General features: G+C 42.9%; 1 protein-coding gene across 6 annotated transcripts in view; it reads right to left on the bottom strand.

Annotated features, from left to right (window-relative positions):
- Nucleotides 1-19733, bottom strand: part of LMNB2 (lamin B2) — a 35046-nt gene extending 15313 nt beyond the window's left edge. For all 6 annotated transcript variants that reach the window (XR_010886613.1, XM_067313043.1, XM_067313045.1 and 3 more), the window contains exons 1-4: nt 19451-19733; nt 11659-11795; nt 2365-2521; nt 1543-1668 (exon numbers count right to left, since the gene is read on the bottom strand). Coding sequence is in view for 5 of the 6 variants with exons in the window: in XM_067313043.1 (XP_067169144.1) it covers nt 1543-1668; nt 2365-2521; nt 11659-11795; nt 19451-19651 (621 nt within the window). In the remaining variant the exon portion in view is untranslated. The remainder of the gene's footprint in view (nt 1-1542; nt 1669-2364; nt 2522-11658; nt 11796-19450) is intronic.
- Between the last annotated feature and the right edge of the window lie 1211 nt (nt 19734-20944).

Genomic DNA, 20944 nt, shown 5'->3' with positions numbered 1-20944 from the left:
ACAAATTCAGAACTACTTTACAAGTTGCTTTGCAGAAATGCTCTACATCTAAAAATAGACTCTTAGAAATACGCTCTTCTACTCAGAGCAATATGCCCTGATGTGATCTTGAAGAAATTGTTCCTTCCGTGGTGAATTTTTATGCCAAGAAAACTAGCAAGCAGCAGTCTCCCAGTAACTGTAGGCAACGATCCCTTGAAGGCCACAAAAATATCATGGGGCATCATAGAGTGTCAGGTGAAGGGCTGAGCTGATCTAGCAGTTCATCACCACTAGAATGAGCAGGTTCCACTTTCCACACTCTCAATCATGATGTTAAACTCTAACAGAGCTTTGAACCTTTCACTGAACTAAGTGAATTCATTAACCTAAAAGAAACCGATTCCTTTTTTTTCTTGGTGTTTTGAATCTGACCATACAGGAATCAAAGAGCTCCAGGGATGGCTAAAGGAACAGAATCCTCTACTTCAGCATGGCAAGCTGTAAAATTAGCTCCTGCTGTCTCATTTAACTTAAGCCTTAGTCAACAGCAACACAGTTCTTCTCAGGGATCAAAAAGTGACTGTAATGCCCTGCTACAACTAAGCAAGGGTCTGTCACTTGCAGTTTCTTGCAGCAATCCAATTAATCCAGGACATGGGAATGTCACCCACAACTCAGGGTGATCTACTGACTAGTTTCTTTGCCCTGCTCCAGACCCTGTCCTTAGCCACACAGTCCTGTCCCTCCCTTAATCGAGTTCAGGTACTTATTTGATTCTGCAATAAGACTTATTTCAGCCACTAAATTGGAAAAAAAAAAAAAAAAAAGTATTTTACCAGCTTATCAGGCTGAAATGATTTTGTGCAGCGTCAACCAAACACCAGAACTAGGATGAGTGAGAGGAGGGAAAGGACACTGTGGCAGTTACTCAGCTGCCAGCAATCGGATAAGTTTGGGCTGCAGAAGAATCAAAGACCAGAGATGGCTTTCACAAGATGGAGCGAACTGATATTGCTACTGGTACATGGAGAAGGTCAAGCTACCCTTTCCCATTCCCCCCAGTCCCCATCTGTGCATTCCCATTATTTACTTTATGAAAACTTCAGTCCTCATTAGAAACACTGTGAGCCATTCCAACTCACTGAACTGGCAGAAAACTACCCCAGCAAAAAGCAGGGTAATCGCATACTGTTCTGGTCAATGAAATCAGGTCACAGTGAGGTCCAGCAAGCACCAGAGCTAGTACAAACACGGGCCAGAGCCGTGCAGCCAGGTGTGGAGAGGGGGAGCAAGGCTCCCATTTTCACAGCAGTGAGCTGCTACATTAGCTCAGCTGCCCATGGAACAATACCCTTGTCACTAGGTGCTAATGCCAGCTCTGCCACTGATTTACCATGCAACTCTTGCAAAATCTTTAACTGTTTTATTATTTAACCTATTTACAGCAAGGACAGTAATATTGACTTCCCCAACCTGGACTAGTTATCAATTGGTTACAGCCAGTTTGAACAACAGCTGCACAAACATCAAAGAAAGATGAAGTTACTAGGTCAATAATACCTCCTCAAACACATTCTTCCTGAAATCCAGATCCTCTTGTAAGCTCTGGCACCGATTCTCCAGGTCCACACGCATGAGCGTCTCTTTCTCCAACTGCTTCTTAGCAACAGCATGACCATCTTCAGCCTGGTAAAGAATTTAAAAGCTAAAGATTTAATTTTGACTGGAACCTTATTTTCCATCTGCAAGCCCTTTATGGTCTTTATTTGACACCCTTGGCCCAATTACTCACAACAACCAATTTAATCGCAAGCCACCAATTTCCCAAAAAACAACAACAAAAAGAAAAAAGTATATAAGTATAGGCATATATGCACTTATATTTATCGATATTTAAAAGAAGTTTTATGTCTGTATATCAGCTATTTCAAACACTGGAGTATTTCAATGTAGTATGAAAATGGAACTGAGGATTATTAATTACTCAAGCACAGTATGTTGAATGTTATCCTTTTTCTTGCAAGCATAGTCCCACTGGATACTTAAGAACAAGTTTAAAAATGCAGGACTTCACAAAGAACAACATTTAGTAAACTGATATCTCATGACAATCATGTACCAAGAATTTTTAAATAAAAACCTTTGACTAGGAAATTTTCAAAAAGACTATGTTACTCTGAGTGTTTTTTACAGAGAATTCTTAAAATTTAGTTTTCTATCCAAGAGAGGCAGATACAGGTTAAGCTGTAAGTGAGCTGGAGATCTCTCAAACCGTTTAATTCAGGAGCAATGACGTTCAGACTATAAATTGACAGCAAAATAACAAATTTTACAAGACACACCCTTTCTAGTGCTAAAGCCACACAACATTCACTGGCACACCTTAGCAAGCTGGGCACGCAGATCAGCCACCTCTGCTTCCAGAGAGCGCTTTTCATTCAGGACAGTATTGAGTTCCGCTTCACTTCTATGGAACAGCACTTCAAGATCCTTAATGCGGCCTTGAGCCACAGAAAAATCTGCATCTTTCTTTTTGTAGCTGAAAAAAAAGAAAAGTTAACTATATTTACAAGTGTGTGCACACACATCTTGTAGATGTCTTGCTTACAATTACAGATATTTTGTTATTATACACATTTTGTTACAATTATAATCCCTTATGTACCACTAGGTGGCTCCCAAATTAACCTGCAACTGCAGGAATGAAAATAATCATAAACTATTCCAAGAAAAAACAAAATTTGTATCAATGGGTTGTAAATGTATTTACCCAATGAAGAACATATGTCATGGGCAGAAAAGGGAAGAAGCAGCAGCCAATTCTGACACCTAATTAAGGGATGGCAATAAAGCTGCATTACACATGGGGTGTAAAGAGTATTTTTTCATTTTGAGCTGCACAGCACATTTCATTGGTGAGATTTATCACTGTGGATGCAGCCCCTGAGGAGCAGAGCGCACGCAATTCCCACAGAGGTCGATGAGCATCCCTAGTGCTTTGTACTTGAGTTGCCCAAACTCATTCCTCTACCATGCATTCCCACACAAAGTAGTCAGGTAATCCACTGTGTCTGTCTAGCTTTTCCTTTAACATATTGATTGAGTTTCTATAGCTTCTCTGGGTATTCCACTCCAGCGTGTATCATTACATTACTCAAAAACTGTTTGGTTATGTTTAAATTAATTCTTTCTTGCTGCAGTTTAAGCTCACTAATCCAGTCCCATACCACTGAGAATGCAGGGAACAGTGTATTGCCTTTTTCTCTTAAACTGTCTCAGAATTCATTTTTCTCCTTCCCTCTCTTCAAATACGCCTTCTCTAGATCAGTGGTTTTCAGCCTGCATGTCTTAAAAAGCCATATATTTGGCCTGCAACTCCAAACATGGGGAAAAACATGAAGTGTTTGCAAAGTAAAAAGATGAAAAATCACTGCTGTAGATTACACAACCCTTGTTCCTTCATCTCCCCAGCCCATATCCTGTGTCTTGCTTCCTAGACTTCTGATCATTCCTACTGTCCCCCTCTGGAATCTGTTTGCTCCATACTTCTAACAAACTGCAATGCCCAGAATTATTACATAAAAATCCTCCTTATGTGGCATTGGTATGTCCACCAGAATACCTCTTTAGATACTCCAGCATGATGCCCATCTTTTTTGCGATTACAGAATATGTTGATGCACACTTCTTTTGTGATACACTCTAGCCACCAGGCCCATTCGTTGTCTCTGCATTTCTTGGTGTAGCTCTCTGAATTTCTTTTTAACGGCAACTGTTTTTTCTTAACCACTGCTCCAATTTGTCAATTGTGAATCCTGTTCTACAACATATGTACAGCGTCTCAAGCTCAGCAGCTTGCAGGAGACATGCAGACAAAACATCTGACTTTTAAGTAAGAGAGAGTTACTTAGCAGTAACTAGAAGCCTTCAAAATAGACTCTCCAGACATGTGCCATACTGTGAGTGTGCATGAGCCACAGGCAATCGTATTTGGAAGCGTTCTGCCTTTGCAGTTCCTAATTGGCAAAGTACGAACAACCATGTACGCTACACATCCTGCAATTTCCTCCCACCTGCAGAAGCCAGGTGGTGTACAGGCACATGCCCAGAGAAGGGAAGGAATGGAAATGGTGAATGTATACATGGAGAAAGCACTATAAAGAATTCCTGTCAGTGGTTAGGTAGCTTCTTTCCCTTCATGCATCTGTTTGTATGCACATTCACACTGAAAGAGACTCCGAGCAAGGCTCCTTTCATTCACATTTTTATTTTCATTTATAACTTCAACCAAGATTGCTGTCTTCACGCAGACCATTGACAGAAGACTTCTAGGAAGGTGCAGCCTGAGGTGCCTAGTGGTGACAAATTGTGCACTAGATTTGTCTGTTCAGAGCTGGGCCAATTCTCTTTTAAGGAAACCAGATTGGGGGAACCCCCTGGAGCTCCTTTTCCCAGAAAGCAGCCAAGGCTGCTCAAGGGAAAGAAGGTTTCAGTGGCTATGTGGAATAGCATACAGAGGAAGCAGCAGCAGCAAGACAGTCACACAGCAAGGCACTGAGAGCTTGCAGCTCAAGCTGGGAGACTGCTAGAAGGACCATCGTACAAACTCGGGCAAGATTCAGATGATGGAAAGAAATTTTCTCAGAGGACTCTGCAGTTAATTGCATCTAAAAGCCACCTAGTCAACTGAAGCCAAATCTGGAAGCATAATCCCACTTTGCAAGGGCACAGTGGGCAGGAACAGGGGTTATTTATAAATTTATTCTTCTTTCTGCTACTGTATTTAGTCACATAATTTTTGCTGTTAAGACGGTTGTATTTTAAAACACATGTTCTGTCCAGCCCTTTTGGAGATGCTCATCATATGGAAAAGGTCTAGGTATATCCACCTCCAAGCTTTGTTTGACCTGGAGACCTGTGACACTAGTAAAGACGTGAACAGACACTTCATGCACATCAGGAATGGAAACTTGCTTTAATCAGGCCAAAGCTACCTGTGCTATGACAGAATACTCCCTGATCATTACATCTCGTTCAGCAGTCTTGTGGGAGGGTGCTGTTCCCCCATGGCAAAAGTTCTGTGCATAGCTCTAGTAAACTAAATTTTCCCATCTATACCTCCTCCACTCATCCAGTGCCCCTCGTGAGCAGAAGTTTTTAAATGGACTAACTTTTGTTGAACAACAGCTGCACACAAAAATACTAGCAGCTGTTAGGTATGCCATATAGGAAGGAACTATACCTGCTTCAGAATGATATCAGATTTCTATTTTTACAACATTTTAATCCAATATTTAAGTGTTGCCACTCCTGATAAACTTTTCATTTAAGGATACTTGTGAGCTGCACATTTAATCACATAAAACAGCGTTCTTAGAACACCCTGAAGACATTTCACTTTGCAAAAAGTGAAAGTGCAGGAAACTATCCAGCTGCTTCATGAGCCTGATTATGAATTCGGCTCAATAGAAAAACACTCTGAATTCATGAGTTGTGTTAAATTTACTATTTAAGAATATACTAAATTTACTTCTTTTACATATATATATATATATGTAAAGTACATGTTGTAAAAATGTTTTGGTTGGTTGGTTTTTCATATTAGAAAAAAAACTCTTGTAAAAGTCTCTGGTGTCTGGTTTCTTTTCAAGGTGTTTATTTCTTCCTTATTTAACTGGTGTCGCTCAGGGAAAGAAAAAGCTGTAAACAACAAGCACATAAAATTCTACTACTAGTTTTGGTTGCAAAACAACTGTCCTAAGCAGTGTGAACTCACCTGTCTCAAAGTGTTTTCTGTTTCTTAATTTACATTTGAAACTTGATCATTAATTGTAACTTGACAGTTAATCAAAGAACATGGTAAAGATCCATAATAATGTGTGCTATGAACAAGAAGCCTAAATGAAACATAGCTATTCTCTGAAGATTTTCAGCCATCACCTGTACTGTGATCTTTACAAATGTAGTGGGGAAGTTGCAACCAGCAGCAAACAACGCTGTAATGAAGACACAGAAACAAGATACCTTGCTAAATTCCCTTTAGAAATTCTACCATGGTTTAATTCCCACAGTGAAATTGCTACACCATTCTAATGGACAAACTTAAGCAGAGTTTAATTAAACTAGAAGCATCAGAATACTACAAGCACTTTATCTTAAGGTGGTCAGGTTTTCAAAAGCACCTGAGCACAACTTGAAACCTAGTTTCCACTGATCTCAACGCAACTTATGATAGGGCAATCCTTAAAATCATATCACAGCTTGTTTGCCTAAACCCCTTTATATAAACTGTCTTAAAGAACACCTACACATCTTAAGGTACCCCATAAACATGCCCTTAAGGCACCTAAAATTTAGTAGCCATGCTAGCCTAAACACAGCCTGGAGAAAAGGAAATACTTTGGGGAAGAGACTATGCTTAAGGTTACGGCTGAATGAAGGTCTTTTTTATGCATTTTCCCCCCACATTGAATGAACTGCATAAACAGTCCTAGGAGTAGAGACCAGCCTCTACAGTTCCTTTTTCACTTGGCTACAGTCAGGTTCTTCTTGCTCATCCTCTGGTCCCAGGACCAGTGTGCCCCTTTCTGCAGTTCCCAGTTTCAGCAGAATCAATGAGGAGTAAGCCCAGTCCCAGAGCCTGATGCTTAGGTTGCTTCCTAGGAAGCCCTTTCAATCCTTTCATACTGAGGACCACCAAATCCAGGTGAACTCTTTCCTGGGAAGTGAGTACTCCCTTTCCATGAAGGTCAGATTCAGCTCCTCTCTCTCTCTCTCTCTCTCTCTTCTGCAGATAAAAGTATGCCAGGCACATGGAGAAAGCAATCCCAACTTCAAAGCTAAAACAATAGGCTCTGGGCTGGCTCAAGAACAAGACATGGAGCTCAGCAGTGGTGGTACAGAGGAGCACAAATCAGATGAGAAAGCACATCAGAAAGCATCATTACACCACTGTAAAAATGTATGCTGTGTTTATTTCTGCTCCTGCTCACTCCACCTTTTGGGATCAAGGTGAAAGAGAGGAGAGGTTGGTAGGAAACTGAAAACATCCCAGGGAACACCTGTGTGAAGACAGACATGCTGGAAGCTGCTTAACCTGCCACCATCCTGTGTTGGGAGCACTCAAAGCTTGCAGTGCAGAAATTCAAGGGCAAGTGACACGGGCAAGCACAGGCTGCTCTCCCACAAAAATCACTTGACATGAGAGAAGGCCTCAAGATCTCACCCAATGAAGCCACAGGGGACACAGCAAGAAGGCAATGATACTATGTGCTAGGCAAGAAGGATGCCCACTCCCACCACACATGGGTCAGGACTTCTGCAGCCTTGGAGCTGCCTAACAGAGCTAACCTCCAGCACATCAAAGCAGGGGGAAATCCATCACCTATATATGCAGGGAGTGAGGAGGAAGGGGTATTGTGTAGCAAGGGCTCTGTGCGGGCCTTACCTCTCCTCTGTCCAAAGTGGTCATGGCAAATCTGGTTACCACAAAACACTTCCAGGTTCTGTAACACTCACGCAACTCAGAGTTCTTAGGAAACAACTCTTAGTCTGATGCAAGAAAGAACCTGGACCTTCTTCACACAGCATCAGCTCAGCAGCACTCAAAATGCAGCTGTACAGAAGAAATTACTAGGAAAGGAAATACAGAACAAAACAGAGAACACCATTATGGTGCAATCTATCTTGAACACTGGTTCAAGTTCAGATTCCACCTTCTCCTTCACCAAGAGGATATAGTAGAACTAGAAAGAGGACAGAGAGGGTAAAAAAAAAAGTTGATTGAAGACACAGCAACTCTGTACAAGAAATGAGTAAGTAATTAAGATGTTTCCACTTGAAAAAGAGATCACTGAGTGGGGATAAGAGAAAAATCTTAGGTGATGTGAAGAGGGAGAATACAAAAACTAGGGACAAATGGAGCTGTGGTGGCATGTTCAAAAACAGGCTGTTCGCACAAATTGTAGCTAAGCTCTGAACCACCTTGCCAAATCTAAGAATGCTAAAAGCAGATGGTCTCAGGGGATACTGGTCACACATGAAATAAAATTCCTTTGAAGCTTACTACACAAAATCCATCCGTAATTTAGGAAGTCCCTTAGCTGAAGGGAATCGTCAAAGACTGATGGAGTATTTCAGGGAAGTATCATTAAGTATGCTCTGTTCTTATACTCTTCCCTAGGTGCCCATGATTGGCTTCTATCAAAGAGACTACCAGGCTAGAGGAACCTTTGGTCTGATCCAGTATGACCTGCTCCAGGAAATAACTGGGGATGCTTCTTGTTGACCTCCTAGGCAAGATGACCTCCAATTATCCGAAGTACAAAAAAAACAAAACAAAACAAAAAAAAACACACACAAAAAAAGAACATCAGTATCATACATAACAAATATGTAAAAAGACAAATATCCCAAATCTGCCAGGGCATTCAAAACCCCAGGAGATGAATCCGATGATCTATTCATCAGCTGCAGAAACCCACAATAAATGGAGGGATATAACACCTTCCTCCGTATTCACACAGACTACTGGGATGATATCATTTGTCACTATCGCGACAAGTTGCCTGAGTTCATGGCAGGAAGACATAAGCATAACCAACTGCTCTTGAATTCCAGTACACTGACTGGCAAACTGTGCTCTTTCACGGACCATAAGTCCTGTCACAAATCCTTGTGGACTAAGGATCTTGCTGCAGGTTGTTCATCTGCTTCCCAAGTCTACTGGAATCATGCAAGCGGACAGCCTTAGGAACAGACCAAGAGCAGGGTAATTGTCAGGCTCTTTTGGACACAAACTAGGATGATGTCACCACATCCCAACCACACTCTGCGGCTTCCCTGGAGCATTCTCAGTGTCCCCAAGGGAGGGCTTTCGCTGTTCGTAAACCCACGCATTAGCGGAAAAACAAAGGGGCAAGTCAGCTCCTGAAGCAGTACGTTAGATATATTTGGTCCCTGTAGCTAGAAGAGCTCTGCAAGCCTGTGGCTCAGCAACTAAAATTCAGTTCAGTCCAAGAGTAAGGAAACACTTCCCAGATATTCTTTCCAGCCAATGTTTTCTCTTCCTCTGACTCTTCCAACTGCCTCTTTTCTTCTCCCTCTCCCAACTGAGAGACCAGAAAAGAAATGCCCCAAGAAAGAAGGGGATCCCAGCAACCCCCTTCCTTATCTATTCCAAATGAACAGCAAAGTGGGAATGCCTGAGACCCTTCCTAACCAGACAGGGCTGGCATCCTTAACCCTCCTCCTCTGTGTCATACCTCATAAGAGAGAGACTGAGGCAATTGCAGTGATCATAAAAATTACATACTAACCTACTCTTCCATCCATTACACACCGTTCTCAAAGCACTGAAGTGAGCTTGGCATTTGAGCAGAAGTATCTGTCAGCTTGGGTGGAGAAGACAAAATGAAGTGGTTTCCCTCAGCAGAATCTCCCTCTAAGGAGGGCTACAGTCACAACATAGGTGTCAAGTGGACACAGTGCACACTGGGAAAACAGGCTTTTTAAAGTTATGTCTGCAAGAATCACATTTAAAAACTGGCCACAAGCTCCCCTATGACCAAAGCCGGGCTTGGTGTGAACACTCCAAGTTTATTACAAACATCTCAAGGGACTGGAAGCAGTCTGGTGGAAGAAATTTTCAAACCAAGGAAGAATTCAGTTCTACTCCTATGAACTCTAAGAACAGAGAAGGGAAAGAAAAAAAAAAAGTGTATTTTCCTCATATTTGGTCAGTTTCAGAAAGCCAGAGATGTTTGAAATGAGTCTGGCAGAATTAACCTGTCATCGAAGTGGCTGGTAAGGGACAACTCAATTGTCCAGACAAAGGGTGAGATGACACAAGGGAAAACACCATCTCCATCGTTTTATGTGCAAAACATTCTACAACAATGTATTTGTAAAATATTAGTGCCATCAAAAGACTGAAGAACAGGAATAAACTGGCAATGATTCTCATCAGCTGCAAATCAAAGATACTTCTGACAATACCTTAATCAAAACATAGAAATAGGCATCTTGCAGAGCAAGATACATGAACCAAATTCCCAGTTACTACAGTTCTCTTTTAGATCTTGCTTTAAAAGCCAAGCAAGTAGACTGTTTGCTAGCACCAGAACAAGAGGGACAACCTCTGTGACCATCTAAGGCTGTCATGCAAAATATAACATCTAAAACCAAAGTCAGGACTACTGGCCTCTGGCTTCTAACAGAGAAATCAAACCCGACAGGAGTATTACAGTAGGGCTGGGTGGTATTCATCTCACTTAACTTTATGCGCTTACATCTGAGCTAGTCACCATAGGGTCCTTTTACAGTTAACAAAGGCCTCGCTATTTGAGTCAGTAAATTTTATGGCACAATTCATCCGACCACAGGCAGGCATCTCCTTTGACACAAACTGTGCCCCACATTCAATAGGCTAGCTCTTTGCTAGCTGTAAAACGCACTTACAGTGACTTACTCAAACAGAAATGCTTATACTGTAACTATTCCATCTTTGGACAGCTATTTCAGGGCCAAAGTCGACAAAGGAATATCCCTGATGACTAATCTTAACAGTAGGGCCCAGCATGTAAAACGAAGATCCAGTCATACAGCAAAGTTTACAGAGGAAATAAAAAATTACTTCATCATAAACTAACTAGCTATTCAGAAGAACCACAAGGGAGGGATACACTTCATTCCTTGTATAAACCCTTAGATGCACATGAAGAAAGGAGACTTATAGTATGCCTGTACGGGCACTGATAGGTTAAAAGCAGTTCTATAGCCAGAAATCTTCAAACACAGGTTCCTGCTTTACACTATGGACTGTACATACTGCCATCATGCTCAGGAAACATCTATAAATCCTAAACCCATTTACTTAAACATGTACTAAAATTCAATTAAAAGCAAAAACTGATTTGGCCATCATATATACTCATTTTAAGTAAAGTTTCAACTGCTAAATAGTACTTGATAGAAAAGCTCCCTAGTGGAAATAGAAATAATGAATTATGTTTTGCTTCATTAGCCAGTTTAAGAACTAGGTAAAATGCTCTTTGACACAGACTGAAGAACAGATTTTTAAAGTGCAATCAGTACAAGGTCTTTTCCAGGACATTTAACCTGTAGCTCCTGTATTCCCAGATATATGTATGTATGTATACTGCTTCTGTATTCCCAAAATGCTCAGGGCCACCCTTGTCCTATGCCTTCTTTTCTGCCATCAGTCATACAGGGAACCAGACAGAAAAAACAATTAAGTTAAAACTAACATAGCCAAGGAAGGTTAATTTTTTAATGTAGATCAGTTTCTCAATGCAGTTTAACAAGCAGCTACCTGTGTGCAGGTTCACATAAGGAGAGGAGCAATGGGACAGAAGCAGGCACAACTGATTCTTTCAGCATCTGGATATCTGAAGGGTTCATCTAATCAGTTTACTAATCTTGTATCTATAAATACATCTGTGCACATACTAGTCTGATTATCTGCTCTGACTAGCTGTACAAACAAGCCAGGAAATTTCCCTCTGACAAGACTTATCTTCTCATTAAGCTATAACACTTCCAAAAGACACTCACTAAAGCATTTTAAGAAGCATCAGTAGTATTGTTCACACTGCAAATATCACCCATTAGCATTTTTTTAAAAACATTAAGTATAGCACACAGGACTCTCCTTACCTTTTGTTGAACTCTTCAAGTTCTGCTCTCAGTTTTCCTATTTCAATCTGTAGTTTAGCCCTCTCTTTGGCGGTTTCATCCAGAACTCTTCGGGCATCAGCCAGTTCAGACTCATAGAGACTCTTGATTCCACTCACCTAAGGTTAAGGGAAAACAATCGTTCAGACATGAGAACATCCCAGACTGAACATCAAAGAGCCAGAACAAAGCACCACGCTTTGCTTAGCTTTCTTTGAAAAAAGATGTATGATCTGATTTGTTGTTTAAGAATATTGTATACAGAAACATTTTGAATTAATGTGCATCTATAGTTAAAAGTGATCTAGACCTCAAGATAAGATTTAATTTTTATTCTCAGTTGAACATAACATACTGTATGTTTGAAGTGCACAAGTCTTGTAAAGAGCTAAACTGAAGTGGATGAGTACACCCTACCATCAGATCTTAAATCATTCTCCCTCATTTCCAATATTGCTGGTTGTCAGAATTGCATTTGCAGCAGTGTCATCATTTAAAAATAAAATACAAAGGACTTATTTTTTGGAATACAGGTTTGAGGTCCAATTCAACTCTGCTGCTCTTGCACCATTTGCTAAAGAAGAACCTGAAACAAGATGAAGAGTTCATGTTTCTGTTGTTCAGAGATGAGCTTCCACTCCTATTCGCTACCTCAGAGGGTGATGATCTACAGACCTCTCCCTGTCTTAAGACCACAAAAAAATCTCCAAAAAATTAGCTATTCACACTACAATCAGCCAGCTGTAAGTCTCCCCCCCCTTCTTTTTTTTAAGGATACAAGACCATCTGAGATGTATGTCAGATAGCTAAGATTAATAGCTAAGACCATTTAAGATCGCTGCTGTTTGCTTCTTTCAAAGGATACCAGAACAACTATTACTAATGCAAATTCAAAAATGGAGCAATCAGGGTGTGGGAAAAACTGTAAACAGAATGTAACAACTTTAGGAAGAAAAATCTGATAAAAAGGCATAAGATGTAGAGACAAGGAAGCAAACTGCACTATTCCTAGGAACGCCTGTTTCATCATCAGAGCAACACCGGTGACAGACTGAACCACCTAGTCTTCAAAGAGTGGTTAAAAGCAATCAGCGTATAATTAGATTCTTGATTGACTATATTCTCATAGAACTTCTGAAACAAGCTCAGATATGACACTCTGAGGTCTAAGAAACCTTAGTTTACAAGCATACTGCATATCAGAAACTGCTTTGCTTGCCACCCATGAAATCTTACTTCTTTTCTTTGATGAATTAATTCTTTCAAGACTTACCAAGTCGAAGTTTTGTTTTCATAGCTGATAGTCAAAGACTGTCTATAGTACAAGCCAACACAACTCTGCATTATCAGTTACAAAATTTAGGAATTTCTATGCAGAATTGTACCATAACTATGCTAAGATCCTTCGTAAAGCATTCTGCAATACCAAGGCAAAAAGAGTATTTTAAGGCTACAAAGACTCTCATCATGGATGACCCTTCAGTGCCATTCACAAGGCTACATCAAACTTAGCCAGTATCTGAACACAAACACCAAAATTTGCCATCTAATTATTGTGAGGGAAAGCTCACAATCTTGTAAACTGAAATGAATTAGACATGAAAAGCCTGCTCCAAAAAAGAATTAATATTCCTTCCCAAGAGGCGGAAAATGCTCAACCTTCAGATTAAAGTATCTAACATTAATCCTTCTATTTTCTTTAAAAATGAAATCAAGCTGCATTTCATATGCTATGTAAGCAGAATTAACACATATGGCTCACTATGATTTTTGATCAAAACCTATTTACTACTGAATCTTCATTAGGAAGTGAACTGGCATTTCAACCCTAAATTTTTTCCAGCCCTAGCATAACAGCTATCCAATGCTGCATATTCCATTCCTGAGGCTAGGTACCTCATTTTCAAGTGCTGTAATATACAATATTGACATGCCAATATTTCGTTTTCGATCTGGCCTTGGTGATTTTGCAGCCTCCACAGAACTTAAAGAAACACAAAATACAATTGGCCAACAGCCAAGCACTGATTCTGCACCATCAGGTACTGCATCCACAACACTCCTTTTTTAATGCCTTGACCAGCTGGTCCTTTTTAGACCAACTCTCAAGTGTGCTGAAGTACTTACCCCAGGATGTTTGTCAGGAATTCAGGACTATATTACTGCAGCCTCAGAGAGATACACTAAAATCACAGTGCAGTGCACAAGGACAAACTCCTTCCCAGTACTCTAGGGCATAAACTGGAATTGCAGTCCAAGATACAATGGGAGAAAAGCCTTTTTTCCCCTAAGTTTGCTGTGAACAGTGCCACAAAAAGGTGTTGCACGTATTCCAGCAGCGATGGGCAGTGAATGATTTATGCTCCTGAGGCATTTCAGACAATACACAGCTTAGGAACACCCAAACAACAATACTCTGAATTGAGAATAGATACTTAAAGGCAATTTCTGTCTACAGAAAAGACAGCTAGACTGAGCTAAAAATTGCATGCTGAAAACCATTTTAGAACCTATCGGTAAAAAGGGAACCAAAGACTGGGCTTCTTCATTAAAAAGGACTGACTCACATTTTCTGAATAAGGAGCTACGGCAGCTTAGTATGTTTGTCCTCCTATAGCATGTTAACCTCTGCTCTGATACTATTTGAGTAACAAAGATGGGAGGAAACACATTGCTCCAATTCACAGTCTGATGTCTTAACAAAAAAGCCACTTTTACTAGCATTTTAAGCTAATCCTCTGAAGAGGCAGAAGTAACTGAAACACAGGTACACATAGCAGCTTCCAGCACAGGGAGGCAGCAGTCAGCTGGGAGCAGTAACACACCTTCAATCACCGCAGGAAATAAAAGAACTCATCAGAACTTTAATTACAGGACACAAAGAGTACAAATCCATGATAAAGTTGACAGAAATTTTATATGATCAAACTGACCTGGAGGACAATTCAAAAAGGTCTTTTTAAATGATAAGAAAGTTACATCTTGTTTATTTTCAGCATTGATATTGGGGGGGAAGAGAAACATGCCACCAGCCCAGATGAACTAGCCTGGTATTGTGAGCTTGAAAGCACTTCTAACCTGTAAGTTAGGTGCAGGTGCTGTGCTGTAACAGCACCCGCTGGCCCTCCGCTGGTAGCCTGGCAAAGGGGCTGTTCTGTTTTCAAAGAACTGAACCACAAAACATTAATGTGCAAAACAAATGCATTCCCAACAGAAGCGGCTCAGGATGTTCTCCTTTCACCCATGTATGGATGGAGGAAGGGCCATCAGCCAGTGCTGTCACACAGACTCACCAAGAATACCTGCCAGTGCATGGCCACTCTTTCTTCTGATGTGGTCATGCAGAGTCAGGTTTTTGAAATGCCTGATCAGGACCAGGCACTCACGACTATCAACACCACTGAGGAAGGCAGTTTATTAACAACTGTTAATACTATCACACTCTTCCAAACAAATCTGGGCACATATATTCACATAGTTGAAAAATGGCTTCTTCACAGAGATATATTAAGTGACACAGCACAATCTTAGTGACACCCGGCATCTGAGGTCACAGGTTTTAGAAGAATAGGGTTGCCTTTGCCCAGAGACTTCTGTGAGATGGCTTAAGTAAACCTTCCCTCTTCCAGCCAGGTATGGCAGCTTGGCAAGTGTGAAAAGTGTGAATCTACTACAGGAAAACCAGGCACAAAATTCCCCCTGAAGACAGAATAAGTGGACCCTAAAAAGAGTCTCCCTGCAACTTTAGGTACTTTAAAATGCAGTTTTTAGGTAGTTCACTGTAGAAGTTAAAATCTTCACAGCCAGGAAGTAAACTTGCACTTGCAAGGATACTGCACAGAGATTTATTCCTCCTGGAGAAAAGGAGAGAGTATTACAAGCTCCAAGCCCAGCGGTGCACACCAGTACTGTGTTCTTTCTATGCTTTTCCTCACAGAACACTGAGGTGAAAGTACCTGCCTGCAGAAGAACAGCTACGTCCTCCTCCTGGAGCAAGGAAAAAAAGCACTACTAAGTCCCCTGACAGCAAGTGAGCGAGCAAGTATCAAACACAACATGGGAACACCACCACACTCCACAGCAGCAACCTCAGTTTTTGTAAAAGAGACCTCCCTCTCCAGAATAGGGCTTGCAATTTGCACTTGTCATGAACCCTCCTCTATGCCAGACAGTATCTTAGACTTCAACATGCTAAAAGTAGAAGCCTGATCAACCATGAAAGGCCTCCTCCAGTTCTGTGAATCCCCATCAGGGTTTATTATCAGCAATGGCAGCAAAGAACCTATAGGATGGAACAGGGATAGCTAGGTAGAAGGAGCCACCAGCCATGGCAGTGCAGGAATCTTTCTTCGGTCTTTGGAAGGCCTCTGCTTTCAGGCCAAGGGACAATCTTAAGGTTTCCTCTGCTGGCCCCCAGGGCATACATTTCCCCCACCAAGGGGCAGTTGTTGAGGACAGTGAATAAGCGTCAACTTGCTGACAGAGAGCATTAGCAAATGCTGGAGTTCCTACAGCCCTGGAACAGGACTGGAGGGCTGACCACCTCCTCAAAGACAGACAGGGAGTTAAGAGGGTAGCATGGAGATGACCAACCCTCACGTACCCAGGCTCTCAAGAACAATGAAGATGGCCCTTATATATCTTCACCATCACCCTCCAGGAGATGTCTCCAGTACCAGAAGACCATTTTACTCCACGCCATGGAGGCTATAACTATTGCCGAGTGACCCAGCACCCACAGTAGTATCTGAACACATATTTTGCAGGCAGCAACTAGACAGCACCAGACCCACACATCCTTGTCATGACAGTGGCTCTGGTTACTACAGATGGTACATGGGAAAGGGATGGTAACTGCAGTGCTGGCAGACAGGTGGAGACAAGGTGAGACTGCACTGAATGTTTTGATGGCTCTGACATGCAAGACTGCAACCACCTGCAAGTCAGAGAGCTGGGAAGACACTGGTGAAGATAGAAGGGGGCTGTCCTAGGTCTCCCAGGGCTCTTTCCACTTCTCCTTTCTGCAGGTGAAAGCGCAGTGGGATGTCCTGAGAACAGCACAGTGCCCCTTCTCATGCCCATCAAAATGTCTTTTGTGATCACAAGCATTGCATGGCAGGGGAAGGGAAATACTAGAACGGGAATGGAAGGTGGTAAGTGTAACAAAAAAGTAATAATAATAATGTGCAGAGTTAATACAAAGATTTTAATGATGTAGTCAGAACAGTATGTCACTATTACTTGACTACACTTAAACGTGCTTCTGCACACTTTTTTTTAAATCAGCATCTTATTTCACACTGAGCATTATCATTTTTAGAACACACATTCTAATACTTTAACAAGAAAACTGGACTGGCAGCTGAAAAAAGTTTATCAGATTGATTCTGAAAGTCAAACGTATAGGATTCTCTCATTTCAGTAAACCTGAAAATCTGAAAACCATTGAAAGTTTTAGTGTTCACACAACCCTGAATCTCTGAGCCATTATTTTGCATCAAAACACTGACAATACTTCAAAGCCTCTTCTTTCAGACACATGTATAGAATAAAGGGAGGGGGAAAGCATTTCACAAATGCAGTCCAGAGACCAGTAAAAGTATCTTAAAGCCATTGTCTTTGACGCATCACAGAGAGCCTGAGGAATCCAGACAAAGTTTATTAGAATATGTGAAAGAATCAGGACTTTAAAAAATCTGGAATAAAAGTGAAGAAAGCAAGCTCAAGGACAAAATAAGCAAAATATTTATATTGAAATCCTCAAGCTTATTTTCTGATCATTGCAGCAGCATGTTTTTCCAGGATTGGTTAAACACTGAAGAGCTAATAGAAGTCAGTTTATGTTCATACTAAAAATTTAATGAGACAATGTATGCTTTGCACTTACCCTGTTCTTACTCTCATTATGTGTACGCTGTTAATAAATACAAGAGGCAGAAGGCAATTCTAAAATGCATATTCCCTTCTGCACTCTCCCAGCCTCCAACAACCTACAACTTAGAAGCTCACTGAACCAGACATGGTTATTCTGTTTTAAGCATGATTTCACATAAGAAAAGATGTAGGCATATTTTTTGTTTAGAAATATCAAGCTATTTTGAAAACACGGAAATTATACCATGAAGTGGTACAAATGGACTTCAAAGTATTTGAATCCTGGAAGTACAGAAATACCACCTAGGCAGATCACTCCCAAAACAAGACACTATCATATTTGGTCCACTTCAACTGAATTGCAGTTATTCAAACCCTACTCCCAGTACCCCAGCATTATATATGTGTGTGTGTGTGTGTATTTAAACATATAAATAAATAAAAGCAGCTATATAGTGGCAGTCCTTTGCAGTCCATAGCAGTCCTTTGCATCAGCACAAGTTACCAAGAAGGTAACTGCAAGGCTTTCCACAGAAATTTAACTTCATCTGTGAGGTGGGACACCTTACCTTGTAGAGTGCCTCCAACAGATGGCCAAGTGGGGGGGTTTGACTGGTACAGGATAGGTGGGACTGTCCCCAGCTGGGTCACTGACTACATCCTTCCTCCATATGGGAAGGAGAGTCCTGGGGGAAAGCAGATACAGCAAAATAGGGAAAAGCAAAGCATGGCTTAGGAAAAAAATAATAAATAAGTTTTAGGAAAAAAAAGTATCAGCCAGTTTGCCTCCAAGATCACAGGAAATGGCCCACATCCTCTACCATGATGGGGACAATCAGCAAAGTAGTTCACACTACAGGGGCATATTTAGTTCTGGAGGGGCTAAGAAAGATTTTCTCCTGTAAAAAGCAAAGTTTGCCTAAACCCTTTCATGTTTTTCACCTTATCACATCAGTCAGTGCGGGGACCATAAAGAAAGGGTGACATTCAGGTTGTTGCAACTCACAGGATACATGTGCTCACCATGTGGGTCCAGCACACCAAGAAGACCAGCGCTCAGCCTTCATCGGTTTACCTTTGATAAGGGAACAGGCTACAGACTATAGCAAAGAAGTAGTCCACGGCAGAACAGACTTGCACAAAAACTTAAGAGGATCCCAAGCACTGTATCAGCAGCAGAACTGAAAGATCCAGTGAACCAGATCTTTTGTGCTGCGAGCCCTACCTGGACAAAATAAGAGCAGCAGCTTATAATTTCAGTGCTAGACCGCAACACCCTTGCTCCCAGGAAGGGCCCTGTTCTCATGCCTCATCCTAAAGCAGCGACTCCAGCACAACCAGCCTAGACGCAGCCAGCCGGGCCGCTCCAGCCCAACTCCAGACACAGGGTTTGCTCCAGGCACGTGAATTGTCCCTCAGTGTCGACACCGGCCTGAGCCGAGCTTAAGTGTCACCACGAGTCTCTTCGCCCAACCTAGAGGCAAGGGAGCCCCCGAGAGCCCCCAAGGGGCCGTTCAGGTGCACACAGACACTTGACTTCTGCGGACTCCCCGCAGAGGCTCCGGCAGCTGCCGCCTCCAGCCCGGAGCGGGACGGCGGGCACAGCCGGGACTACCTGCCCCAGGGCGCCCCAGAGCCGGGCGGGGACGGCGCCGCGGGCCGCGCGCGGCATCGCCGAGCCCGGCTGCCGCCCCGGGGCCGCTCCAGCGCCCTCGGCGCCGGGAAGGGCCCTGCCGAGCCCGGCCGCGGCGCAGCCCCGCGGGCCGCAGAGCCCCCCGGCCGGGAAGGAGCGGGGAAAACACCCGCAACGGGCAGCCGCTTCCCGCCCGCCCGCCCGCCCCGGGAAGCCCCCGGCGAGGGCCAGCACGGCCGCCCTGGCCCTCCCGCCGCCCCGCCGCACCTCCCGAGTGGTGACCTCCTCCTTCTCGGAGATCTTCAGGAGCAGCCGGTCGTTCTCCAACTCCAGCGCCCGCACACGGTCGATGTAGACGGCCAGGCGATCATTCAGCTGCCGCAGCTCCTCCTTCTCCTGCAGGCGGGAGATGCGAGTCGGCGACAGCGGGGTCCCGCCGAGGGTGCCGCGGCTCGGGGTGCCTGACATGGCGCTCTCTTCGCGGGCAGGCGGGCAACGAGCTCATTCAATCCAGCCGCACTAGGGGAGGAGGGAGCGCTAAGATGGCGGGCGTCGCCTCCCCTACCGCCGCGCCGCCTGGGAAATGAAGTCTCCGCGCCAAGATGGCGGCGCTGCGCCGCAGGGCGTGCCGGGAGATGTAGTCCCGGCCGACACCATTTTGTGAGCGGCGGGCCGCGCCGCGCGGTGCCGCCGGGACTTGCGGCTGGCAGCGGCCTGTAGCGCGGCGTGCGGGGGCTCCGGCTGCGGGGCGGTCGGGGGCTTCTTCGCCCCAGTACCTCATGCATTGGGGCGATAGGTCCCCCCGGTCCTGAAGTGATTTTCCCTCCAGAGCTTCAGTTCAGGCTCTACTGAAACGTTTGGCACCGCCATAACGGCCTTGTGGCCCTGTGGCCTCTCAGCTGGAGGAGTGAAGCCTCTGCCCGGTGGTGCCCCAGGCCCGTGAGGCAGCCCTGCATGTTGGGAGAAAACATTTTCTTCTAGGATCTCTGTTACTGCTATAGTCATCATCAGAAAACTGAGGTCACTTCTGAGTATGCTCTCTCTCATTTTTGCATTAATAAAGCCCAATGCTCATGAAAAAAAGATCCAGTAAAGATGCAACTGTACAGTCAAATGCTTTGATTTGAAGAGGGTGCATTAATTACAAGTGATGCAGTGCTGCTAATTCTTATAATTTTATTGAAAGCTTTGTAATATTTCTCTTGCAGTCTATATTTTCACATTAGTTATCTAAAACTTTCTTATAGAGCTCTGTTTTCAGCTGTTTATAATTTTGCCATGCTCTGCTGTTAGCACTGAAGTTTTGTAGGCCAGTTGTCTGCTGTTTGCTCACATTGACAGTGGGGAGTTTCAGAAAAAATACCTATCAGCTATTTCCTAGGGTGAATTTTTAGGGGTCCTATTTTGTAGAAGTTAGAAACTCCTTCCAGATTTTTACTGAGAAGTTATAATGCCTCCTAGCCTTCAATCAGTGAGTTTAAAAGGTAGTTATCCTGAAATCCTTTTGCTGTCCCAGGGAATGCAGCCAAATTTGTACAAAATAAAAGCCACTGGAAAGTTTCACTTCTTAGAGATCTGGAGTATTATTTTCCCCAGACCATATTTTACTAAATATACCTCAATCTCCATCAGTTGTTACACATTAACAGGTATAAACTGATTAACATTCCCATGAGCTAATTCCCTATGTCCCAGAACTTTGGAGTCTGAAAAGCACTTACTGCAGTTGTGGCTTTCAGCGACCAAGGAAGGTTGAGAAGA

The sequence above is a fragment of the Apteryx mantelli genome, chromosome 30 (assembly GCF_036417845.1).
Source record: "Apteryx mantelli isolate bAptMan1 chromosome 30, bAptMan1.hap1, whole genome shotgun sequence".
NCBI classification, from domain to species: domain Eukaryota; kingdom Metazoa; phylum Chordata; class Aves; order Apterygiformes; family Apterygidae; genus Apteryx; species Apteryx mantelli.
The sequence above is the reverse complement of the archived record's forward strand: the minus strand, read 5'-3'. Positions and strand labels throughout refer to the sequence as shown.